Here is a 22228-nt window from a genome sequence, read left to right as displayed (position 1 = left end):
TGCACTGGAGAAGTTCCTCTTGGGTTGGCAGTGGTCCTCCACTAGACCCTGGGACGGACCCACCTCTTTAAAAAGGTTTTGAATTGGGGACATCAGGCTCTGTGTAGTCCCATCCTTGGCGCTGCACCTGTACAAAGTGTGGAGGCCAGCTAGTGGTCATATGTGTAATAATGGCATATGGCTCTTGATGTTGCTGTGCCAAGTATGCTGCCCAGAGTGCCTCAGGAGGAGGTGGGAGTGGGGAGTGCAGGGTTTCCCTTGAGAAAGAAAGGGCTGAATCAGTCTAGTACTCAGTGTGTCATGGGGCCTGGGGCAAGAAATGGAATGACCTCCCTTTCCAAGCTGTTTGAATTAGAAAATACAGGAATAACCATGATGCAGAGGGCTCCTCGGGTCTCTGGGCCCCAGGCACTACCGGAAGCTACACCCCTGAGCTCAATGAGCCCGAAAAGGGCATTTTTGGAGACAGCCACTCTGGCGCGATGGATTTAGAGGTGTCCAAAATGTGTCCAGGACGGTTGGATCCTTGCCCGTTGAAGTTCCCATAAGACAAGTTTAGCCACAAGTAATCTAAAATAAAATATTTGCATAGCCAGTGGTCATCTGACATGCATCCTCCTCTCCTGGGTCTATGGTGGGCACCCTGATAGAGTAAGAAGGGACAAAACGTGGGAGGACCTGCAACATGATGTGTACTGGGCGCCCAAATTAGGCCCACTTCAAACACGTACCACCGCAGGCGCTATCGGCCAGCATTGTGTGCATGTGCTGCGGTGCCCTAACCCACCTCACCCATCAGGATGCAGAGCTGCAGCGGAAATGCACCTGAAATCAAACACAGAAATGGAAAATAAAGCGGTGTATGCCAAATAAGAACACGCCCCCATGTTTCCATGACACGATGCTGGCAGAGCACATCTCCCTTAACACCCTTGACACCAATCCATGCAGTGTCAGCACGAGAGCACATCTCCCTGCCCTTCACTTTGGGGGGTGTCAGAACACATCTATCTTGCTCTCCCTACACCCAGGGCATGCAGCAGTATGGAACACATCCACCTTGTCCCCCCTAATCCGCATTGCCTGGCGTGTCCACCTCACCCTACTGTACGGCAGTGCCACAACACACCCCCCTACATTTCCCTTAGTGCCTGAAGTTCCAATCCACACATCCTTCCTTGCTCCCCCTTGACGCTAAATCATGCATGCCAAATATATCCGATCCCCTCTATGACAACGTGTGCAGTGCCAGGACAGGCCGCTGCCTTTGTGCCTTCGCTCCCAAGGCACAGCGATACAGAGAAAACACAGTGCCTTTGTCTCCATCCCCCAGCGCCTGCATTGCAGAACAGCTCTTGTTCTCACTTCCGACAGTGCAGACAGAGCAACATCTCACCTTTTATTTTCCCTCTACTGCCATAGCTGCCAATGTTTCAGATTGCCATGTGTGACATTTTCATAACTTCAGTGAAATTATGAGTGACATTTCAACGACTATGAGTGACACTTTCTCGCAAGCGAAAAGCATGCAATGAAGAGGAGGGAAACTACTAAATATCAGAAATTACAGTCGTTTGGGCAACATAAATCTCTAATTAATTCTTGAAACTGTGCAGAGCATCAGAAATTGAAAAGCACTAACCCTAGTTATGAGGGGCCTCTGGAGGGTGACGTGAGTCGTGACGACCCCCCACTCGATGAGAGAGAGCTCAGCTGGGAGCCCTGCCAAAACACCACAGTAAGTCATTGAAAATAAGCCGTCTCAGACATATTATGTACAAATGCTTGCACCATTTATAAAGTAAGCACAAATACTCGCACCATTTATAAATGTTATGTTATGTTATGTTATCTTTATTTGTTATGCGCACAGCTGCTCCAGCTGAGGAGCGTCCTGGCGCAGTGACAAGGTAGGACAATAACACAACAAGAACAGAAAAAGGCATTTGGAATAACTGGATTTAAAACAGAAACGTTTTGATTGCTCTCCTGAAGAGCATAAGATCTTCCATCAGGCGGATATCTGACGGAAGAGAGTTCCAGATGGAAGCCGCTTTGACGCGGAAGGAGCGCCCTCCCGAACGGCTAAGCCTGAATCTGGGGACCACGGCGAGGGCCTGACCTTGGGAACGGAGAGCACGCGTGGGTACATAAAAGGACAAAAAGCTGGACATAATTTGGGGGCCAATACCTTTCAGAATTTTAAAGGTTAGACAAAGAACCTTAAAATGAATTCGCTTCCTCACTGGAAGCCAGTGAAGGGAGCGGAGAACATTGGACACCGAGCAAAATCTGGGCAAGCCAACGATCGCTCTAGCCGCAGAATTTTGTACCCGTTGTAGACGGGTAATTTCCGCCTGATTAGCTCCAACCAGGAGAGAGCTGGCGTAGTCCAGGCGCGAGATGACAGTGGCCTGGATCACCAGCTGCCTGGTAGGAGCGTCAAAGTATTTGAGGACAGGTCGTAATCCTCGCAACAAGCCGAAACAACAGGCGGCTGTTTTTTTGGTGTGGCCAACAAAGGTGAGGCCGGCATCCAGCCAGACTCCCAGGTTTTTCAGCTCAGACACCGGGGTCGGAGTTGGTCCCAATTCCGGCGGCCACCATTGGTGTAAGCACTGTGTACATTATGTGTATAATGTGACCATGTAACAAACTCTCAACTCAAGTACACAATTAATTAGTTAGATTATTTGACTAATCTAGCTGCAGACTCTATCGCTGACGCTGACTGAATTATAATTGAATAATAAGTTAATTACTTACAGACCGAGTGGGTCACGCCCAGCTACTAGTGCTTTCAATGACCGACGGTGCCCACCATTATAAATCTAAGAACGATGATGAGACAGAGCAGCCATGCCTGCAGATTACTGTCTGAAATAAATGAAAGGATCAGCTCTTGCATCATCCAATGCGGATGCCCGACGATACCGCAGCTGAGCCCTGGCCCCTCAGCCAGGAAATTAATGTTAACTATATAAACTACTTAATACAGGCGCGCAACGGTGCCCCGCTACCAGGGCTAAAATTCACGGACTAACTGCAGTGCACTGTGTGTGAGACTCTCTGTGTGACACGAACACCACCACCACTAAAGTTAGTGGCAGCATGCAGGCTGCCTGACCAATGAACTTACTTGTCTGTAGTGGTCTCACAATACTCTGGCAGCTGGCACTATTGTTTCACACTCTCTGAGTGAGCGCGAGTTGAACGGCCGTCGCGGTGAGCCAGACGTGTGTCAGGGCCGCACATCACTGCAGGCAGCTCTCTCCCAGGCCTCTCTCATGCGCGGCCATGATTATTAACACAGAGAGCTAGCGTCCGAGATCCAACGTTGCAGTGAAAGCGGTGCAAGATCACAGGCCCCTGCTTTCCCTCCGGCTGATGATGTATCAGGTTCTCTGTCTCCTCCCTTGCCTGCCTTCACACTGGTGCAGTGTGAGGCCTATCACAGTTAGTAACACTTCTCACGCGCGCAACGCCAGGCGCCAAGACCAGACACACTTCTTTTTGCTCCCCAGTCCGCCATCCAAGAGGCCAATACTACTACAGTAGGGCTACCAGTGCCGCGGGGTCGTGGCCGCCCCCAAAATAGTGCCGCCTGGGGTGGACCGCCCGCCCCGCTCCCCCCTAGCTACGCCGGTGTGGCTGACTAGCTGCTGGCAGGCTAATGCTAATTAGCCTACTAAAAGCTTTGGCAGACAAAGTCTAACTTTTTAAAAATCACTTTTCCTAAATATTACTCAAAGTCTGACTTTACTACCGATTTGGATTTTGAATTAATTAAAATAACAATAGTACCTGAATTATTTCTGTAGCTTGTCCTAATCAAAGTTAGCAAAGTAAAGCTTTTATCCTGAACTATAATTTTCCTTAAAGGACAACTACTGCTCGTCATTGTGATAATAGATTTTAAGTGCTAATTACTATAGGTACAAAGCAACACTAAATTCTTGCAAGTACCACTTTTAAATACTCAGCACCCTACATTGTGGGCTACAAGGCCTGTGCAGGATTGTTTTTTTTAAATATTTATAAGTAGGTTTCTTTCCCTTGTAAATTTGTTATTTTGAAAGCTTTGCCTGCAGGTTTAAAAACCACAGGAGTTAGGCTGCACAAGTAGGCATGAAGCCATGCTTTCTGTGTCATCCTAATGAATGGCACATGTGCTGCAGACAACAGGGACATTTTCCATTTTGTTTATTTATTTATTTTCAGTAAAAAACATTACCAGTGACTTTCGCATGGCATGTTTTGCATTATCCATGTAAGCATTGTGCATGATCTCAAATTATATTTTCGGACAGCCATAGGGCCGGATTTTTCCAAAGTTTGTGGTGACCTTGCACCATGCAAGCGGATGCAGGACAATGCCAACCCTTGAGTGATATTTACCAAGCCACTCAAAGCCACCTTGTGTGGCCCTGCATGGCTTGGTAAATCTGGAGCAATGCTTGTGTTACTCTGCCTTGAAAGGCATTCAGGGTGGAGCATGGTTGTTCCCACGCATCCATGCATGGGAAACCTAGGAATGCATCAAAATGCTATGCCTTCCCAGAGGAAGCGTATCAAGGTTTAATATGTTTATTTCGCCTCATTTTTTCCTCTATCTAGGTTCCATCTATTTTGCAAGGAGAAGACAGGAATGCACCATATAATGTAAAGTAAGGAAAATTCCTGTCCTCTCTCTGTCATGCAATGCAGCACAGCAAGGTGTCTTGCTGAGCTGCATTTCATGACATTTTGATAAATCTTTCCCCAGTGTGTTTCCTTTCTCTCCTTTCCTTTATAAAAAAAGAAGATGTGTTATTCCAGTAGAGTCTTGGAACACTCTCTTAGTTCCAGACTCTAGGGATGTTATACTATTGTACTTTAAACACCGGCCAGTGTTTCACAGCAGTTGCTTTGGTGCTACCAGGCAGAGCGCACTGGTGTTTGGCTGTAGCTAAAAAATAGGATTCAATCATATAAATCTGTCTGAATCATTAACTTCTTTGCTACAGACCAGCTCCCCAAATCATTAACTGGCTTTCTTACAATACTCATTCACAGACTGGTCACTGTGCAAGTTGCACATCAATCAATCACCAATCAGGGGTCTTGTAGGGTGCTTCTGGGCAGTGCAAGATTTGGACAAAAAGCCAGATCTTGAGCGTTCTTTTGAAGTCCTTCAGGGATTGTGAGATGTGCAGGTGGAGGGGAGGTCTTTCCAAGACCTGGTGGTGAGGTTGGAGAAGGGCTGCCTCCCCAGAGGCTGCGGTGGATGCAGGGGAAGTGGGCAAAGGCAAGGCTGGAGTATCAGAGTTCTCTAGTCGTTGGTGGAATGTAAAGCAGTAATTGTTGTGGTAGGAGGGTCTGGACTTGTGGAGGGCTTTTTAGGAATGTGTGAGGAGCTTGAAGAGACATCTTTCCTGAATGGCCTGCCAGTGCAGAGCTCTGAGATGCAAGGTAATGCTGATTATTCTGTGGAGGTCGAGGATGATCCTTGCCTCCGAGTTCTGGCTGGTCTGGATCTTTTTTGGTGGTCCTGGCGTAGAGTGTGTTGCCGTAGTCGAGTCCGCTGGTGATGAGGCTCTGGGTGATTGTCTTCCTGGATGAGACAGGAATCTATTGGAAAATCTTGCAGGGAATTTGAAGGGTGAGGAAGCAGGCAGAGGAGACAACGTTGATCTGTTGTTTCATGGTCAGGTGGAAGTCCAGGATGATTCTTAGGTTGCGTACGTGGCCAGAGGTGGTGGGTGAGAGGCCGAAGGCGGGTGCCCCAGAGCCCCCCATATCTGGCAAACATTCATTGGTGTTTGGCTGAATACGGTCCTCTTGAATGGTAGGAAGACCCCTGAAGGGTTTGTGTCCCACCTGCACTGTGCCTTGAAGGGCCTGCCTTAAGCCTCTGGGGGTAAAGCCTGCAGAACAATTTCAAGAAATGCTTATGCCACGTTAGCCGCATTAGACTTTTCAATGGCGCCTGCCTTGCTATTCAGACAAAAGATGATGATTATCAATCATGATTTTAAATCATCTAATGTAATCGACGAAATAAAAGTATGACAAGGGCAAAATAAAGTATATTGGATTTCGGACGTTGATTCACTTTAACATCTGTGCATATTCATTCAGCCAGTTTATCAGGTTCCTTAACTAAAATGACACAATGTGTGATCTTTTTATGCACATAGGTTAAGCCTTCATCATCCCGTTTTAGATTCAGTAGACTTACTTCATCTAGTGCGCCGCCGTCAGCACCCAGCACTTGTTGATGAGGACCCCCCCGCAGATGTGCTTGTTGATGTAGTAGAGAGACACCTGCCAGGGCTTGGAGTGGGCGGGGCACTCATACCCTCCAAGGATCTTATCATGTGCTTGTGCGACAGCTGCAAAAGAAGACACAAGCTTTCATCAGCATCAATATATGGCAAAGTGCACTTATCTTCTATCTCTGTTCTCCTCCTTCGTGTAAATTTGTTCTTTTATAGCCTGTTTTACTGAAAGGATTTATTTACACCTCTGTCCCTAAAGGCCTTTAACTGGATTTTGGCTGGTACAGCCTAAATACTTCACAGGCACTTTAGAGGGAGAAAGCATTCTGCTTACGTATTAGCTTCCAAAGGCGGAGTATGATTTAATCATTGAAACTGTCCTTCGATCTAGCAAGATATTACAAAATGAGGTTGATTAGATGCTCCCTCCCAAACAATTCTAAATGTCAAAACATGCCAACATAAAACAACGAATGCACACCAGCGAAAAAAGGAGCAGGGGTAATCTAATGAAGTGTGTCTCACTACAAAACAAACCTCATATAAAAATGCCATGTCAGGGGAAAATGATAATGTCTTGATACTTACCGGTAATCTTCATTACCCCGATTAGGATCTTCCCCGTCCCAGTCCTTACTATGTGAGGCAGTCCTGCCTCCACCCAGCCAATCACAACACCAGTATGTTTAAGCTACATAAGCTCTGCCCACCTACCGCAATGCCTGTTATTAACAAGACTCCGACACAAACACAGCAGGTGGGAAGGTCGAGGACTGGGACGGGGAGGACCCTAATCGGGGTAATGAAGATTACCGGTAAGTAACAAGACATTACCCCCTCATGGGTCCTCCCTGTCCCAGTCCTTACTACGTGAAGAACTCACAAGCAGAGAACAAGCCAAAAACGCAGGACACCAGGGATCCATGCAGAGTACAAAACTTTAATCAAGAAAAGATCAATGAACAACAGCGTTTAAGACGCCAACAGAAAAACTGTCAGCAGAGGCATGTAAAACATCAAGCCTATAATGGCACATAAATGTGTGATGAGACTGCCAAGTGGCTGCCCTACAAATCTCCTGGATAAAGATCCCCACCGCCTCAGCCCAGGAAGCAGACACAGAAAGCTCCAAACGACCCTGCACATGAGCCGGAGAAGGCAAAGCAAAAGACCTATAAGATTGGCAGACTGCCAAACGCACCCACCGACAGAACCCCAGGGAACGTTGGAGATAAATCTGGAGAGCCCTTCGAACAAGGGCATCCCCTTCAGCAGGCAAATCAGGAAGTATCGACTCCTGCTACAAATGAAAACTTGAAGAAACTTTAGGCAGGAAGGCCGGATCAAGCCGTAAAATGACCGGATGTGCAAATAAGAAAACAAAATGAGCAAGGCACCCTACTCACCCAACCGCCGAGCGGAGGTAATGGCCAACAAAAAAGCCACCTTAGCTGACAGCCACAACAAATCCATCTCCATCAAAGGCTCAAAAGGGGGCAACTGAAGACCCTGCAAAACAGTAGGTAAATCCCAAGAAGGAACGACAACAGGAGAAACCGGCCAATGAAGCCGAAAGCTCCTAAGAAGCCGACGCACCATAGGGGCAACGCCCTCCAAGGAGGCCCCAGGACCCCGACAAGCATGAACAACTGCCCACTGAGCAGACAACGTGGAAGGGGAAAGGTCTTTCAAAAAACCATCTCAGAGAAAGTCCAACACAGAAGTAGGAACCCCTAGTACAGGATCCACCCCATGAGAAGAACACCAAGAAACAAAAGAACTCCAATGATGACCATAGCACTTAAGGGTCGAAGGGCGGCAAGACAACTGGATGTCACGAGCCACCACAGACGAACAGACCAAAGACTCCAAAGTCAACCGCTCAAGAGCCAAGCCGTCAGCTGCAAACGACAAAGACAAGGCAGAGACAGGAGCGTAAACTGAAGAGATGAACACAAAGGAAGCCGGACAAACCGACCCTCCACCAGCCGCAACAGGAGAGGATACTAAAAGCGGCGAGGCCAGTAAAGAGTAATCAACAGGACCAAAAACTTCTCCCCCCCGAATCTTCTGCAGCACCCTCGGGAGGAGGGGAATGGGAGGGAATGCATACAGAAGACCCGAAGACCAGGGAATCGAAAGAGCATCCACTGCCCAAGCCTGAGGACACAGTACCTCCAAACAAAACCGTGGAAGGAGAGAGTTGAGAAGAGACGCAAAAAGGTCGATCCATGGAGTCCCGAACCGAAGGCTAAGGGACTGAAACAGAGGAAGAGAGAGATGATACAGAACAGAAGATGGAAGGTTGCGGCTCAGAGCGTCCGCATGAAAATTCAACTGTCCCGGCCAACAGATGAGATTTAATTTTTATTTATTTTATTTTAAAGGTTTTATACAGTGCTGGCTAGACCCTGAGGTATCAGAGCACTTTACATGAGTATCAGATCATAGTTATAGGTTGCATCGTTACAAAGGTTACACAGTTATTAGAGCATGTTAACATAGTTACCTGTAAGATCGAGATAAACAATAAGCGCAAATACGTAAGGGGAAAAGCAGGCAAGGGGAGAAATTCAGGGGAGGGGAATAGGAGCTGGGGAAGTAGACATATAATGAAGGCAGGAAAGAGGAGGGGAGGGTGAGAGACACCGCATGGAAAGAGGAGGGCAAGGGCGACGGGGACACAAACCGGTAGACGAGTCAAAGCAACATCCAAAGTCCAGTAAGCTGTGATCCCAGTGGAAGTTGTATCACTTCCCTATCTCTGTTGTGAGAGGCACCCTTTGAACAGTGGACTCTCTCAGAGGGGTCTCTGAGACTCCACGGCCTACAGACTGGATTCTTCCTCAAAAAGCATTTACAGAACATAGGGGACAAGGTGAATGGAGCAACGAAGGGTAAGGGGATAGGGTAAAGCGTTAGGAGGAAGATAAGACGTAGAGACGAGGGTAAACTCTGCCCAAGGTCCAGCTGGGTAGGTGACGGCAGGGTGGGAGTCCACAACCCATCTCCTCTTTAGCTATCTTGTAGCTCCACCGGGCATTAGGGGACTGCAGAGGAGGGAATCCACAGCCCTTCTCTCCAATAGCTATTGTGGAAGCTCCACCAGCATCAGTCAGAATAGCTAGGTCTCAACAGTTGAGGGAGGGTTCCCAGAGTAGATGTCCTGATGTGAGGACGGGAACAGGCTTGGGTTGGAGTCGACCTTCCAGGACCTGGAATTTCGCTTCTAAGTCAAGGGTACGCGCCCCAATGGAGTCCGAGTCCGCTTGGAGCTCATTAAGTTTAGTGCGCATTTCCTATTTGAAGGAGTTGAAGGAGGCTCCTATGTTCACCTTTATGTCCTCTCTAAGCTCCCTTTTGAAGTCCTTCAGGGTCGTAAGGAGGTACTCCCAGGAGAGACCCATTTCCCTCGTCTCCTTGGTGCCCTCTTACTCCTGCACCCCTCCTGCTTTGGGCGTCCGAAGTAGATGGAGACCTTGTTGGGCTGCTCTTTTTTGGGTGGCATAGGGGCAGTTCTGTGTTGCACCCCACACCACTCCGCTCTGGGGCCACAGGGTCAGAGGAGGGAGATTGGCGCTGTTGTGAGGAATCTGTGGGAACACCAGGGTCCAGGTACACCCCCTACCTCCAAGTGTGCCACGCAGTTCTTTTGAAACCGCTAGAATATGGATTCCCCCGATTCATATGGTGTGTGGATTCAGTTGTCGCTCTCTGTACTGGGGTCACTGTGATTTGTCCTCTTCAGGTCTCGGCCAGACCCCAGTCGGCGATTTGCCAGATGGCCGCAACAAGCGGTGATGCCCGGCGTAGCCCACGTCCTCCGCACTCAGCCGCTCCTCACCTTGCGGTCGGAGATTGTGCGCAGCAACAGGAGAAGTCAGGTACGTTCCCTCGTAGCTGTCAGTCCCTGCAGGGTCTCTTGTGTATCAATGTTTTTGCACTCGCCGCCATTTGCAATTAGGCCGCAAGCCTCGCTGTGCTGGGGCCGTTTTCTCAGCCCAAGCATAAATCATGGAGGCCAACATGTTCAGAGACACGCACCTGGTCCCCCCCTATGGGTTCAGTTAACAACGAGCCACCCGAGGAGATGATCGTCAATGAACTGCACCGCCTCCCAGATGGCCGCCAACTCCCGCCAGTTCGAGGAACCGGCACCGTCCCCCCGATACCACCGACCCTTGGCTTCCAAGGACCCCCAGGTGGCCCCCCAACCCCAAAGACTGACATCCGACGTCAGCCAAAGGGGAGGAGGAAGATAAAACTGCACCCCCTTCCCCAGATTGGGAGTGCAAAGCCACCAGACAAAGTCCCAAACCAGAACAGGGGAGAGAGGAACCAGAGTCTCGTAATCCGCCCGGGAAGGGTCCCACTGAGCCAACAGATGAGTCACCAAGGGCTTGAGATGGAGGCGAGCCCAGGGAACCAGAGCAGTGGTAGCAGCCATCAAACCCTGGACCCGCAACCAAACACGAGCCAGTAGAGAGGGACGACTCAACAGCTCCCACAACAGAGTCTGCAGGGAAAAGATCCGAACAGGATAGAGAAACACCACCCCCAGATAGGCGTCGAACAGACTCCCAATGAGCTGAAGTCTCTGAACCTGATCCAGATGAGACTTGGCCAGATTCACCTTGAACCCCAGCGCCTGGAACAGGGACAACGTAGCCTCCAGCACCAGAAGAGCCTGAGGAAAAGAGGAAGCAGAGACCAAACAATCATCAATATGGGGAAACACAGAGAAACCCTGATGTTGCAAAACCCCCACAGCAGGAGCCAATACCTTGGTAAAAGTCCTGGGAGCAGTGGAGAGGCCGAATGGCAGAACCTGAAACTGGAAATGCCTCCCCTGGAGAGCAAACCTCAGGAACCGCTGACTGGCAGGATGGACCGGAACATGAAAATAGGCGTCCTCTAAGTCCAGGGAAGCCAAACAATTGCCCTCCTGGATGAGGGGAATGACGGACTGTAACATGACCATCCAAAACAGATCCAACCACACCAATTTGTTCAGAAAAGGGAGATTCAATATGGGGCAGAAGGAACCATCGGGCTTTGGAACCAGAAACAGACGGGAATAGAGCCCCAGGCCCACTTCCTCACTGAAACCGGCACCACAGCCCCTTTCGGGAACAACATGGCGATGCTGGACAACATGGCAGATCGTCGCACTGGGTCTTTTGTCAATGGGTAACCAGAAAACAATCCAGAGGGGAGGGCCCCGGAAGAGAATCTGCTAACCCCACCTGATGACAGACAAGACCCACTGGACGGAAATCGGAGCTGACCAACGGTCCAGAAACAAACGGAGATGAGCCTGCGGCATAGTCACTTCTGTCCTGCACCAGAGGGAGGATGTTGCTGCTGCTACAGTTGCTGAGGCCGGGATTTTTAATGGAACGCGGCCCCCTGACCACGGGCCCGACCACAAAAGAGTTGGGATGACAAAAGCCCTTGAAACCCCTGCTTCTGGAAGAAAGACCTTTTCTTAGGAGCAGCCTGAAAAGGCTTTAACAACTTCTTTTCCTCCGCAGAGCGCTGCACCATCGTATTCAAAGCCTCCCCAAAAAGACGGGGACCCTCAAAAGGCAGTTTATGGACCAAGGCCTTCTGTGCAGCCTCAAGATCCCAAGGTTTTGTCCACAGAGACCTCCTTCTAGCCACCGCCACCCCAGCAGCAGAGGAAAAAGCCCACAAGGAATCAAAAGTGACATCCGAAAAGAATTGTGCTAAGACCTCCATTTGAGCAAACACAGGAGTAGGGTCCCCCTGATCCTGAAGACAGTCACACAGTTTCTCGAAATCCTTAAGCAGGACCTGCGGAGCATAGGCCGCATAAGTGCTAGCACGCACCCCAAAGTGAGAAGCGGCGTAAGAACGCTTGAGAGCAGACTCCACCTTACGTTCCACCGGATCAGACAGGAAAGCCTCCTCCGAGGACAAAAAGGAAGAATAGGCGGAAGCCATAGAGGACAAAAGAGAATTACCCTCGCAGGAAACTGAGAATCAAAGTCCGCCAGGCAATACCGCTTCCCCAGGAATCGCGGAATACCCTGCTTATCCACCTCAAGCCACTCCTTTGTGAGGATATCCTTCAAGACATCATGGAAAGGGAGGTCATCCACCACTGAGGAACTATACTGAGCGTAAAATCCCTCCTCAGCGAGGGATTTAGGGTCAAACACAAGCATCTCTCGAATATGGAGCAGCATGTCCCAAAAAACCTTGCCCTGGACGTACTTTCCCTTAGGGGAATTGTCCATGTCTTCCTCATCATCCTTTGACACGGTCGACCATACCATCTTAGTCGACCGTGTCAAAGAGGCGGGCATCAGTGGAACGGCCCTTAACTGGGTTCGCTCCATCCTGGTGGACCGCCACCAATCAGTCCGTCTTTCCCAGTTTACGGCAGACAGGACGAGGGTCACCTGTGGCGTTCCACAGGGTTCGTCCCTATCACCCCTTCTTTTTAACTTGTACCTCACCCCCTTGATCCGCTCCCTCCGCGGCAGGAATGTCACTGCATTTAATTATGCAGATGACATCCAGCTCGTCTTCAATCTCGACTCCTGGGATGAAGCGGCCCAAGATGTCCAGTCTACCCTTTGCCATATCAGCAATTGGATGGGCGCTCATCATCTCAAGCTTAATCCCGACAAGACGGAGCTCGTTCTTGTCGGAGGCCCATCCAATCCTTGGAACTCCACTTTCTGGCCCCCTTCCCTCGGTCCCTCCCCCCTCCCTGTTGACAAAGTGAAAAGCCTGGGGGTTCACATCTCCCAGGACCTCTCAATGAAGCACCAGGTCAGTGCTACTGTGTCTTCCTGTTTTTTCCAGCTCAGGAAGATCCGGAAAATAGCTCACTTTCTGACCACTGAAGCCCTCACCTTAGCACTGCTGGCATTAGTCATCTCTCGGATCGACTATGTCAACGCCCTGTACGCTGGCATCCCACAATACCAAATTAACAAATTACAGCTGATACAGAATCAGGCAGCTTGCCTGATCTATCACCAACCAAAACACCACCACGTCCGCCCCCTCCTTAAAGCCCTCCACTGGCTTCCAGTATCAGAGCGCTGCAAGTTCAAACTGGGCTGCCTGACTCATAAATCATTGGCCGGCAATGGCCCCTCCTTTATCTCTTCTCTCCTGCATCCATATGCTCCCTATAGGCCCCTCCGTTCTTCTCATCTTGCGCTCCTACAGACTCCCCGTTTTAGACGCAAAAAACACGGACGCCTCAGATTTTCTTTTTTGGCACCTTCACTCTGGAACTCTCTCCCGCTGGAACTGAGACTCTCTCCTTCCTACCTTCACTTCAGGTCTCTCCTAAAAACTCACCTCTTCCGCAGCACCTACACATAAACCTTTCTCTCCCCGCCCTCTGCCTCTCACCAAACAAAGTGACCAGCGCCAAGAAACCGTTCGGTGAATGCCGCGCTTTACAAGTAATTTTTACATTACATTACATTACATCCTTAGCCCGCTTAGCTGCAGGCTCCAGCAGCGCAGACCGGACTGCAGAATTAATCAAGTCCTGTAAATCCGCCCTAGAAATTTGCAAAACATCATCCTCCTGCAGATCCTGAACATTATGCTGCTTTGAAATCGCCTTAGCAGGCACAGGTGAAGATGCCCCTTCACTCATGGTGAGAAATCCAGTGTCAAACTAACAGGAACTCACCACACGATCAAAGGAAGTGCCCAGTAACCTCCAATAAATACTGCCCCCAATCACCCAATCACGCAAAGGTGAGACAGGCGAAGGAAATAAAGCCCTGTAGTCTCCACCCACAGCCGTAGATCAAAAGATGATGGCCGCAAGGGCCAGAAGCTGCATGAGAAGCCCAGCGCCGGATTGACCCGGGGCCAGGAAACCAAAAAACTCCCCGCCCCAGCACAGCACATGAACAAGGAGCATCCCTGACCCCAGCACAGGAGCACGGCCGACCGGAATACCAGAGCAGTCGCACCGATAAAACAACAAGGAAAACAATACAGAAACATAAAACTGCAATTTCAAACACTCACAGCACCATCCTGAAGAAAATCCAGACCAGGAAACAGGAACCGGAAGCACCAGCGTTCCGACCGCCGTTGGAGCAGAAAAAAAACAGACATGTCGGTAGGTGGGCAGGGCTTATGTAGCTTAAACATACTGGCGTTGTGATTGGCTGGGTGGAGGCAGGACTGCCTCAAGTAGGAAGGACTGGGACAGGGAGCACCCATAAAAATGCCATATCAGGGAAAAGTGATAATATACCATACTTCCATATGCCAGAGTTCTGCTCAGTTGTATGCCCTCCAAGTTTGATTGCCAGTGCTGAAACAGTCCAGGGCACTGACTAATGCTCACCTTTACAGTGATTGCCAATGTCTCAGTCTGTGGAGCTGCCCATCATGATGCTGAAAGAAACTGGCATGATGCTGTTGTCCATGTCTCCCCAGATCTTTGGGCCAAAACCTGGTCTTGGTTCCACGGTTTAGACTATGTAGAGCAGGAGGTCGCTCCTTCCGGGTCCTGGCCGCAAAACTGTGGAACTCTCTTCCATCTGAAATTCGTGAAATTGATGAGTTGCTGAAATTTAGGAGGGCTATCAAAACGTATTTGTTCCCTCATAGTCCTTAGGTTCCAGATCTGTGCGTCCCTGCTCTTGCACGGCTGTGTTGTGTTTGGGTACTCTTTCAGAAGCGCCGGGACGCCCCTTTGCTGGGGCAGCTGTGCGCTATAAAAGTGGGATGTATGACGTTATAACGCATACTATTACTCCGCAGACCATTACAACGCGACTTTTACTCCGCATACCGTTACAACGCATAGCGCCTTGGGGCGCTGGATAGTGGTAAGTATAATTTACTATTCTAACTCCAGTCCCCGTGGACCCTAGGGAAGGTGTTGGATAGTAAATTATACTTATTCCCTATCCTAGAGCGCCCCCCAGCGCAATGCGTTGTAATGGTATGCGGAGTAATGGTCGCGTTGTAATGGTAGTGCGGAGTAAAAGATCCGTTGTAACGGGTGTATACCATAAAAGTGTTACTAACATAACATAACATAACATGTAAATGCATACATTTCACGTAAATTATTGCAATACCCCTCAGTATGTAAAGCACATATGACCCCGAATGCCATGACATATACTCATCCGGCACGCCATTTAAAACACCATTGCCTGGTCATTGCTAAACTCCAGTTTGTAAAAAACACATTGCCATTCTAGTACCCATAATCTCTTCTGGTCTGCAAAGCACCATTGTGATTATGATCTATATTGTGCTCCTGCACTTAAAGCATTACTGCCAATCCAGTGTGTGTAATCAATCAATCAAATCATTCAATCAAAAAATCTTTATTTCGGTTCATTGAAACCATAACAGATACATATAAACACATACAATACCTATTACAAATAGTGCGTCAATGCCATTACTACTAATCTATTAATAGAAACTGTAAAGGAAATAGACTTGTATATGACCTATCGCCCTTTGACTAAAAACATAAATATGATTTTAAATATGTTAAAAAAGGCATTAAGAATTAAAATTAAGGATAACTCAAGTAAAAAACCCTATTTACAACGTCCATTTAATTATACTTCTATACTTAAAGCATAGAAAAAACTATTTGATATTAATGTTTAATTATTAAGTAATACAGTAAGAATTCCCGTATTCCCTGCACCGTACACAAACTAAATTCATTGAAAAAATTCTCTATAATGCTGGATCAGGTTGACTATAACTTCAATCCTACTTTGGTCCTTAAAAAGCTTACAGATAATAAAGATTTGCTTACGCTAAGAACGAATGCTTGGGCTGTATCAGTCTTTAATATTTTTTCTGCCTCTTTGCAGGATATTGTACCTAGGTTTTTACTAATTGGTTTAATCCATTTTTTCCTGGGTTTAGCATATACAGGGCAGAAGAATAAAACATGCAAATCGTTTTCTTTGGCTTTATCTGGGCATAAAGAGCACAAATCATTGTCAGTTCCATCATGATTACTAGCCCAGCATGATGTGATTGCGTTTATGTTCAATACACCATATCTAAATTTCATATATAAGCTTTTAGTTAGTTGAGGGCGTCCTTCATCAAGAAAGGGCTCAAAGTTTGCTACATCCTTGAATGAGAGGAACTTGATCGTTGGCGTCTGTTGAATGAACCATATAGCACACTGCTTTGGATATATATGCCCAGAAGGTTGATTTTAGCAGTTTCTTAGAGCCCAAAGACAGTGAAGTTGGGTCGTCCCAAAACTTGGACAGGCCCAATTTCCTTAGCCATAAGAAAACATGACTAAGCCACAAAATGCTTCTATTCTGATCCAGCTCCATAATCTCCTCTAGGCCAGCCTTATAATGCATTCATTCTGGGGTTGAACACAGTCTTATCCAGAATATAAGGGGTCTTAAGAGTGCATAATGGTCAGTTCGTTTTACATTCAGCTCCAGAGTAATTGGAGTTAATGGTGCTCGTACAGGGAGGCTTAGGAGCATTCTATAAAAATTGTTTTCCCCCGCCTCAAAGTTCTTTTCACAGTGGGCCCCCCATATTTCGGCCCCACGCAGTGCTGCTGATTGAGCTTTGTATTTAAGCACCTCCAGGGCTGGGGAAACTGCCTTAGAAAAGCTGTTCTAATGTTTTTTTCATTATGGGTAAGGAGTTTTGGAGCAAAGCTATCTTGGTTTTTTTCATTTGTGTCTTCCATGATAGCTTTGTATCCAAAGATATACCCAGATAACTAAAACTCTGCACGTACTACAACTTTTGGCAATTCAAAGCTATATTTTTTCTAAAAGTTTGGTGAGGGTTTATGGCCATGTATTTGGTTTTACTAGTGTTTATTGCAAGGCTTTTCGTATTGCAATATGTATAAAAGGAATCTATTAGGCATTGCAATCCTTTTGGTGTTTGTGATATTAGTATGGTGTTGTCAGAAAATAGAAGCGCTGCCCCCCCCCCAATTTAGGTGCTTCATTCATACAGCTATTCAACAAATTGGGGAAATCATTTACATACAGTGAAAATAATGTTGGTGCCAATACGCATCCTTAGTGTACACCCCTTTTTATAGGGATTGCTTCTGTTAGTTCGTCCCTCAGACCCCACCTTACTTTTGCGTTGTTGTGTTCATGTAACCTTATCATTTGTTCAAGTAAGTCACCAGGCACCCTTCGACATTTCAATGCGTCCCATAATAAGACCTGTAGAATAAGTCAAACGCTGTCTTTAAGTCTACAAAGGGAACATAGAGGTGCCCCTTTCTTAATTTTACATATTTCCAACACAAACATGTGAACCTAAAGACCTGGTCCGTTGTGCTTTGTTTTATTCTAAAACCTGCCTGATATTTTGTAAGGACATTGTTTTCCTCAATCCAAATATTTAAACGGTTTAAAATATGTCTAGCAAAAGTTTTCTGTAAAATATCTATTAAACTAATAGGGCGATAGTTTGCTGGGTCATAACGATTCCCTTTTTTTTTTAAATTTTAGTAATTTCGACCCCTTTCCAAGTTTCTGGAATTGGAGCACCTGAAGCTATGGCATTGCATAAACAACTATTATATGGTCCCTAGACACTGATATCATGCTTCAGTAAATCACCCACAATTTTATCAGGTCTGGGGACTTTCCCTGGTTTGACTGCACTAATTGCCAGTATTGTTTCTTCCAAGCTAAAAACTAAGTTAAAATCCTTTGTGTTACGTACCAACCCATCATTAGGTAGAGATGTCCTACTCCCTGGTACCAGGTACAAACTCATGAAATGGTTCACCAAGGTATCTGCGTCAAGATATATATCTTTAGCATCCCTCCCAGTCGTGTTCCCTTTTGCTACGAGCCTCCGAAAGCCCAGTTAGTCCTTATTCTTGGCTGCATTAAGTGAGTCTATCCAATTGTCATTGCCCCAGGTTTTTTTCACGTTGTCAAGCGTTCTCCTGTATTTAATCCTGGTATCCCTTATACCCTAGCAGAGTTACCATTTTGTATTGCTGTTATTAATTCAGTTTTAGCATCATGGCAACCCTTGTCATACCATAGATTTACTTCTTTGTTTCGTCCTTTATTTCCTCTTTGAAATATTAGTCACAATCGGTGTCAGTGCTGCCAAAAGGTCTTTGCGTAATTCTAGTAAAGTATCCCTCTCTAATATTGATTCTATGTGGGGTTCAAAAGTATCTGCAAATATATTGTAAATATTTGCCAGAGCCTCGGTGTTCCCTAAGATGTATGGTCACTTCAGAGAGTGACGATTATTGCTTACTAAGAGATCATCGGAGATAATATTACAATCCTCGATACTCCCAGGAGAAAAAGGAAAAAGTTGACCGGATAGAAGCAAATGAAGAGGGCGATGATTGCTCCCTGTTCTTGGGTCTATTTGTAAATCAATTGCATAAGACCAGAGTTCTAGTGACACCAGTGTATAATCTATATTACTCGGGGAGATACCTCTACAAAATGTGTGCTCTTTTGGCTTGTCCAGTGGTAGACGCCCATTACAGGCTCTTAATCCGTACCCAACAACTAATTTCATGATTTGTACTACTGCCACAGTACATGGTACTACACTAGTGCTTTCTGGCATAGGAATATTGTTAGCCACTTCTTCATCTTCAAAAATGTTACAAAGCCCTATCACAGGTTCGAAGTTACAATTTAAATCCCCACCTATTAATACACTTGCCTTAGTCTCTAGGGAGTTTAAGATAGAGTCTAAATGTTCTATAGTCAATGACACTTTTAAGGCTAGGCTAGTTCTGTTATAGATATTGAATAGGTATATTACCCTTCCTTCCTTGGTGGAAATTGTGACACCAACCATATCTTGAGTTGTTATACTCAGTTGGGTTATTTTGATCGCTAGGGTTACTCTTATCCATATTACAAGACCCCCTGAAGGCCTCCCTTTTACCGATCGGTTTGCGTCCACACTAAATGTCTTGTAACCAACTCTGTGTGGTATTTCTAGGGCCCAGGTCTTTTGTAGGAGGCAAATATCGCTCTGTTCAATGTACTTCTGCCAATCTGTATCTCTAAGATTTCTGCTAAGCCCTGCTACATTCCATGAAATAAAACATAGCTGGGGTGGTTTATCAATTGTGCTAGTAATTTGGGTCTCACCTACCATGTTATGTTTAATGTTACTAATATCACTAATACGTATAGTGCCATCTGTGGATTCCAGTATGGTGGACAGGGGAAAAGGTATAGTTCCCCCTCCCTCCTGCTAGCTATGCACTTGCGGTCCTCCTTCTTGTAACCTTTCTTCGTGTGTCCGGCTTTGTAAAACCCCTAATCCCTTTATTCTTCCAGTAATGTCCTGGTTCACAATTACCTTTCCCTTCCTTACATCATGTACTTTTCTCCCCTAAAGAACTATAGTTTCTAAAGGCGATAGTTCCTGATATCTATTCCAAATTGTAAGAGGTCCATCAATATCATTTTCAGACCTCCTCAATGGTGGTCTGTAAAAGTATCCTAAAGGTAAAGCGTGAATACAGGTGTTTTGATGGAGCATCTCCTCCTGAACTCTAAACAGACTGCGGACCATATGTGGATGCCTAAAGTTTATGACTATACAGTCACCCTTTATATTCTTCGGGGATTCTCCTACCCACCCTAACCTACGAACCATCAAGATGTCATTCATATTTTGTGGGTTGAATTTTTTTAACTTACTTAGGCAATCAACAGTTTTATTCTTAAGATTAGGTCATGACTCTTTTTGTTCTCTTTTTAAGGTGGGGACCCATGCTAAAACCAAAACGTACGGACATGCAGCTGGGGGTAGGCTTAAGATGTCTGTGTTAGGGATAAGATCAGTACCTTTGGGACTGTGTATTACATCTGAACCTCTGCCCATTTCAGAGGGATCTGAGGCCACCTGAGCGCAAAGTATATCACCTGGGCCTTCATCAGAAGCATCTACTAACTCTATCCCGTCCCTTGTATGTCCACCCCTATTCGTGGATAATTCCATGGTTTGCCCACTGCCTGTGCCCTTTGTTCAACTTTGGGTATATATAGGTGGGGCATTTGCCTAAGTTATTTGGTGTGCCCCTCCCTTAAATGTAGCATTGACATCCTGACTTAACGTATCTAATTGTTCTATGACCAAATTTAGCTGCTCTATTTTTTCGTTCATAGTTCTAAGTTTTATGTCCATGCGTTCATCAATCTGGAATAACATTTGGCCAAGTGCAGCCTCAAAAACTGATGTAACAATTCGTTCTAACAGATCAACACCCCCACCAGATAAAGCAAAAAATGGAGTGGACTCAGACTTGGTTTGGGTTCCGACTGTATTACATGTAGTTTCCTCTTGTTCATGTGAATAAATGGGTTCATTAGGCAAAGTGACTGACCCTTCTGTTTTTTTTTTTAAGGTAGGTTTCTTAGAACCATTTTTACTATTCTTCTGTGGCTGCTTGGCTTTCACTTTTGGAATTCCAACTTGCTTTGTAACACATAACCTCGAGGTTATTCCTGGCCTACTTAAATCAACTGAATTGGCAGACATAGGAGAGCCCAAGGTAGAAGATGAAGCAGGGACCATAGGCTCGCTGGGGATAATTGGTATTGGACTGGTTAGATTTGGTTGCAGCATATCGGTGGAATTTGGTAAGCACACTCGTCTATAAGTGGGTAGCCTAGCTGGGTCGAGTGACAATCGTCTCTCTGCCAACTCAATTTCGTGTGTTAGGAGTGATTCTGCTGTGATAATAAAGGCATCTAGGGTATCAGCAGCACCCTTTCGCCTCCTCATGTTTCCATGCTACATTTCTGGTAGCCCAGTATGAGGACACAAGGAGCAGACGTAAATGCAATTACAGTTATCAACAAGAATAGGCAAAAATTATTTTTTGTTAAGCCTCAACTGCAACAAGTGCTTACCCCTAAAGTTTAAATTAGGTCAGTTCTTTGGAGGGTGGCCCAGTCCAGTCACAGTCAGTCGCCGATGGGTGCAGATGGGCCAGCCCTTGACCCGGGCTACGCCTCGAGCATCCCGCGATGCGGGAGTCCTCCTCCACTTATGAGGCACCTCCTGGCGCTTCCTGGTGACGTAGTGACCCAGCGCCACAGGAGGAATGCTGGGAGTTGTGGTCCCCCAGTCCCGGCGCCAATGACAGCAGTGCAGCTGGAGGAGGAGCAGGAGCAAAAAGACCAGGAGCAGCGTTGCGGTCCCCTCAGACCGTTAGGAAGGTAGTTGCCAGTGTTTTCAGCAAGCTAGTGGGACCCGAGATCAAATGCCCCCCTCCGCTTATGAAGCGCCTCCTGGTGCCTCCTGATGACGTAGTGACTGAGCGCCAAAGGAGGAATGCCGGGAGTTGTGGTCCCCCAGTCCTGGCGCAGATCACAGCAGTGCGGCGGGAGCAGGAGCAAAAAGACCAGGACCAGCGTTGTGGTCCCCTCGGACCAATAGGAATGTAGATGGCAGTGTTTTCAGCAAGCTGACGGAAGTGTGTATAATTATTCTACTATATATCTCACCTTTACATTTCAGTGTTCCTATTTTTACCATGGATGAAAAGCACCATTGCCTTCTTTTTTTTTTATTTCAAAAGTATTTTATTGAGGATTATATAGATATATACAGTACAGTACAGTAGTAGTGGTGCGTGAGGGTGGGTACAGACGCCTTTGGGGTTACATTAGGCATAGTGGCTCATACGGCTTTGCTTAAATCAACAAATCTCGAATTTCTGGCTGGCGTAAATTGTTCTTGGTCACATTGTTGTACCCTCACAAAGAAGAAAGAGAGGAGTGAGAAAATGAGTAGTAGAGATAGGTAGGTGTGGGGGGGAGACAGAGCATTGAGATGTTGGTTCTTTTGGCTTCGGTGGGAGGAGTGTGGCAGCTTCTATGGGGGTTTGTTTGGGGGTTTGTTTGTTTGCAAGTGTCTGTCCAGCGAGGCCCACATATCGCCTCTAGTCGTGTGGTTGGGTGAAT

At 46.9% G+C, this 22228-nt stretch overlaps 1 protein-coding gene across 1 annotated transcript in view; it reads right to left on the bottom strand.

The window, feature by feature from the left end:
- LOC144767593 (trypsin-like) overlaps window positions 1-22228 on the bottom strand; it is a 189606-nt gene that overhangs the window by 147562 nt on the left and 19816 nt on the right. Inside the window, exon 2 of the mRNA XM_078651002.1 lies at window positions 6221-6374. Within this exon, the coding sequence (XP_078507128.1) occupies window positions 6221-6225 (5 nt within the window). The 5' untranslated portion in view covers window positions 6226-6374. The remainder of the gene's footprint in view (window positions 1-6220; window positions 6375-22228) is intronic.

The sequence above is a fragment of the Lissotriton helveticus genome, chromosome 7 (genome assembly GCF_964261635.1).
Source record: "Lissotriton helveticus chromosome 7, aLisHel1.1, whole genome shotgun sequence".
Taxonomy (NCBI): Eukaryota; Metazoa; Chordata; class Amphibia; order Caudata; family Salamandridae; genus Lissotriton; species Lissotriton helveticus.
Note: the sequence above shows the minus strand (reverse complement) of the source record. Positions and strands in the feature narration are given on the sequence as shown.